Source organism: Pteropus vampyrus, unplaced genomic scaffold (genome assembly GCF_000151845.1).
Source record: "Pteropus vampyrus isolate Shadow unplaced genomic scaffold, Pvam_2.0 Scaffold18, whole genome shotgun sequence".
Lineage (NCBI taxonomy): Eukaryota > Metazoa > Chordata > Mammalia > Chiroptera > Pteropodidae > Pteropus > Pteropus vampyrus.
The window spans coordinates 4,973,170-4,977,954 of record NW_011888799.1 but is presented as its reverse complement, the minus strand read 5'-3'; the positions used below and the strand labels follow the sequence as shown (position 1 = coordinate 4,977,954).

Genomic DNA, 4,785 nt, shown 5'->3' with positions numbered 1-4,785 from the left:
CTCCTTCATTGCCCAGATGTCACCTCTTTAATACTGTAACTTGCCCACCCCACTCCAGCACCCCTATCCCTTTGCCCTGTCCTCCATAGCACTCGTCACATTCCACTGCACTACATGGCTTTTTCTTCCTACTAAAATGTAAGCTCCGAAAGGGCAGGTGTCTTTGTTTGGGTCACTGATATGTTACAAGTCCCTAGAAGAGTGCTCTGCACATTGTAGGTGCCGAGTAAATAAATGATAAGTGAATTAATGCATGAGCCCACCCTTGGGCACCCAGCACTGGTAAGTGGTAGAGCTGGGAACTGAACCCAGAAAAAATGGCTCTGGAATCCATGCTTGAAAGCGCTCAGTGTGCTGCCAGTATGCTGAGCTAGCACCCCTCCCAGGGGCCAGGCTATGGGGCAGAGTGTCCAGTTTCCCTGACTAGGTAGGCCCCTGGCATGGGCTGGTCCTGTGACAGTCTCACACTGCCATGGAGAGGATCTGACTTGCCCAGCCCTTTCCCGTGTGGAGGGAGTGGGGACTCACACAGTTGGAACCCTGCAATCTATCAACAAACTGGATAAGAAAGTGCTCTTCCAATGCTAACCTGATGAGGTCACTACCTTGTTTAAAACCCTTCAATGGCTCCCTGTTGCCTTCCAGATAAAATCTAGGTTCACTGCAAGGTTTACAAGGCACCCCAATCCCCTGAGCTCCTGCCTGCCTGAACTCTCACTTTCCACCATTCCTCACCTTGAACTTGGTAATCTAGCCACACTAGACATTTCTTACCTCTGTGCTAATAATGCCCCTTTCCCCCACAAGCTATATACTCCTACTCAAGCTTTAAGGCTTGCTCAGACTCCTCCAGAGCCTTCCTAGGCTCTCCTCAGCCTGCTCAGCTAGAGAGGGTTCTCATAATCCCCATGTGTGTGACTTCATCACTGTATTTATCACACCATATGGTGATTACCTGTTGTGTCTCTCTTGAGAGCTTCGTAAGGCCATGGACTGGGTACCCAGCACACATCGCAGTGCTTGGCTCATAGCAGATGCCCAGTACACTTTAAATGAATGAGTGAGTACCTCTTTCATAAACTAAATTATTGGGCAGAATCTGCTCTGCAGGGTGGGAAGGTTTATGAATATGTTGCATACAAATGTGTACACTGAATCCTGTCTGCAGATGACCAGGCCAGAGTCCCTCAACATAAACAGCAATCACTTAAAAATTCTGGGGTTAAGGTCAAGCACCACTGAGCTAAAGGAGCTGGCACCCATGCTGAATTGATGCCCGGTGGGGCAGGGGGAGCTGGCTGCCCAGTGTGGCCCTACAGAGGACCTTTGTGTTGCAAGAACAATGACTGGTGTATCTGGGTCCTCTGACCTCCCACTACACCTTGCAGCCCTTGGCCCACCCCCAATTAAGCATCTGATGGTGCATCATTTTATTCTGCTAGGTGTTCTGCTTTCACTAAACAGATGGTCCACTCCTTGAGGAAAACTTTTTTCCAGAAACAGGGTGGCTTAAGCTGTATCAGCCCAGATGGCTCCATTACTTGTTACATCAACTCTGGGAGAGCAGGGTTGGGAAGGGTTGGCCTTGAGAACGCAGACGCGTCTCAGTTTACCCAACAATCTCTACAAGGTTCTCCGATTTGAGTCTTGCATCAGATTTCCTGGAAGACTTGTTAAAAGTAGGCTCCTGACCCACCTGGAGGTTCCGATCCAGTGGGCCTGGCACATGGCTGATGCTGTACTTGTAACCAAAAACCTGGTGAAGATGCTGCTGCTGGTCCCTGCATCCTCCCTTGAGGAACTTGGCTTTGGAGGCCCCTCCTAGGGATTGGTGGGGTACTTACCTTCCTGCGCCTGGAGAGGGATCTGGGAGGCAGCCGATTTGGTGCTGCCCTTGCTTTTCTTGCTGCCCTGGCTGGCAAGAGATGGGTGTGATTGCAACTTCCGGTGGGCCTTGGGACCACCCAGGGCACCATTCCCCGAGCGCCTGGCGCTGCTCAGCTCTGAAGGATGGCCAGAGCCATTCGCCAGTAGTGAGGTGCAGCCTAAGGGGTTCCCCTGAGGCTGGCCTGGAGAGACAAGGAGAAAGGGGAATGGAAGCAAGGTGGGGCATTGCCCAGCCTTCCAGAGCTCTGCTCTACTCCTTCTTGCTTTGTTCTTACATATACCACAGGTCACCTAGATGGATTTGTATCCTGTATATGGAGAAACTGAGGCCCAGAGAGCAGAACTGACTTGCCTAGAGGCACACCACGAAATAGCAAATTGAGCCTGGCTCCTGACTCCCGGGCCAGTGCTCACTCCAGAAAAGACAAAGATGCAAAGCAAGGGGAGAGGCTCAGAGCCCTGGACCCTACCTTCACACCTCACGTAAAATCCATTCTCCTGCTCTTGGGATCCTGGGATTTTGGCAAAAGTGAAGGCAGTTGGGGGTGGAGGGACAGGGACAGTTTGGTGGGTGGCAAAAGACAGCAGTGAAACAGTTAACCGTCATCTCGGCCTCTTCCAAGCCCCCAGCTGTTTTTGCCCTTGATGTGCTGGGTGAGTTATTAGAAACATCTGTTTGGAGATGAATGCCTGGCTCTGGAATCTAGGGGCTCCTCACAGCAGCCCCTCTATCTCCTGCTCCTCCACTGCCCTGCCCCATTGGCCTCTATGGTGCGGCTGGCAGAAGGAGTTTGCTGAGGGGTCTGGGTGAGGAGGAAGAGAAGAAGGGAAGATGGAGGCCAGCTGGAAAACCCCCGAGGCCAGGAGGGACCAGACTTTAGCTTTATCAGTGGGGTGCAGGATAGCTGGCCCTGGAGATCTCCCAAAAAACCCAGTTCTTTCCCTTACCTCGTTCAGGTTTGCTCACCTGAAAGGCATAGTTCTGTTCTCAAGACATGAGGGTGTGCACGTGCGTGTGTGTGTGTGTGTGTTAGGGGAGAAGACTGAGAAGGAGACGTGAATTGCTCTGGGATCCTCAGCTGCCCAGGGCAGGACCTAGGCACTTTTGGGCAGGACCCGCAGGCCCTGAGGACCTTTGTAAACATAGCTCACATCCATCTCTCAAGCATTGGGGTCTGGATCCCCAACTCCCTCCAGGCCTGACCTCTGTATTTGAACTGTGGTGGGAAGAGATGGAAGGGTGGAGGCTGAGGAGAGGGGACAGCGGCCTTGTTCCCGTGTGTGCCTGAGGGTGCTGGGCCTTCGAGTAATGGTAGCAGTCATGCCACTGAGCGCTTACTGCATGCCAGCTACGATTCTTAGCCCTTAACATGGTAGTTATCCTCTTGCTGGACTTTCTCAGTATCTCTACAGGGCTGTATTCTCCTTTTGCAGATGAGGAAATCTAGTCCCAGAGAGGTACAGTGACTTGTCCAAGGTCACACAGCTAGTAAGTGTCAGAGGTGGATCAACTGGGGCTCGGAGTACAGGGGGCAAGGAGGGGGCAGAGGCTGGGAGACAAGCTGCTATTATCACAACAGTCGCTATGCTTGTAACTAGTAGTTTACATGTTCCGAGCTGTTACTAGGTGCCAGACACAGTGATAAGAGTTTTACGTGTAGTAACTCCTTTAAGTATCATGATAGACCTATTGTTAACTCCATTGCACGGATGAAAAACTGAAGCCCAGAGAGGATAAATCCTGCCAAAGATTCCACAGCTAGGAAGTGGATGGGGGAGAGGATGGAGACTGGGAGAAAGGAGTGGAGGGCAAGGTGCGGAGTCAAAGGGAGGATGGAGACAGGACTTTGGAGAGGCTCCATGCTGGGAGAGGTGTGGCTGGTGCCTGCATCTGGGTAAACAGGGTTAAGGCCATGGGAAGTGGCCAGGCCTGAATCATCATGCCCCCACCTTTTGGCCCCATGGGGGTGACTAGGCTGAATCCTTGGCCGGCTTTGGTGCCCCCTGCCCTGTTGCCTAAACATGGGCACAGTGACCAGAGGGCGGGCGTGTGTGGTGAGCTGAGGGCCCTAGGGGGTGTGGGCAGACACAGAGCTTGCCTGTGGCCATAGCTGTGGGGTGGCCATGGGGGCTGAGTCACAGAGCAAACATTCAGAGCCCATAGACACAAGAATGTCTGTCCAGCTCCCACCCAGGCCCCCTCCTCTGTGGCCACGGTGCTGACCTCTTTCTCTCAATTCTGCTGACGGGCGTGTCCAGAGGTGGCTGGGGGCAGTGTGCTAGCAGGATTTAGTAACCCTGACTCCCAGGGAGTCCAACTTCGCCCCAAATGCTCTGTCTGAAGTTGGCTTCCCACTCAGTAGCCCAGCTAGGCAGGCAGGCATAGGAAAGAGCACTGGCTTGGGACACCTGAGTCCTCCAGCTTGTGTCCAGGGTGAGTAGCTCTCTGTGTCTCAGTTTCCTTGTCTGTAAAATGGGCCTGGCAGTAGCTAGCCTGCTGCCTTACTGCAGGCTGATTTGGAGAGCACATGGGATCATTCAGGGAAAGAAAGTCACAAAATGCAAATGTGTCTATAAATTTGGGAAATCTTCTTAGTAATTACAAAATGATTCTGGCTACCCCTTCCCCTACTTGTGAGAGTCAGGGGAAAAACCCTCTCCTTCCCAGGAGCTCTTTGGAAACCTTGAGCCGAGCCTGGGAATGGAGCTGGATTTTACTTCTTTCTGTCCAGATCAATGGGGGGCGTCTTTCCTTCCTTTTGCCCTTAAAACCCTGAAGGATGGTGCTGCACTGGGCTCTGGATGCCTGCCCCTGGTTCCCTGCTCTCTTTCTGAGGTAGAAGTGCTCTTTCCATACATCCTCACGCTCTCTTGTCCTGAACCATATTGTCTGGAGCC

The 4,785-nt window shown here is 52.5% G+C and overlaps 1 protein-coding gene across 6 annotated transcripts in view; it reads right to left on the bottom strand.

The window, feature by feature from the left end:
• Positions 1-4,785, bottom strand: part of MDFI (MyoD family inhibitor) — a 17,961-nt gene that overhangs the window by 2,854 nt on the left and 10,322 nt on the right. For all 6 annotated transcript variants that reach the window (XM_023527578.1, XM_011354593.2, XM_011354595.2 and 3 more), the window contains one exon: positions 1,845-2,069. In XM_023527578.1, the coding sequence (XP_023383346.1) occupies positions 1,845-2,069 (225 nt within the window). The remainder of the gene's footprint in view (positions 1-1,844; positions 2,070-4,785) is intronic.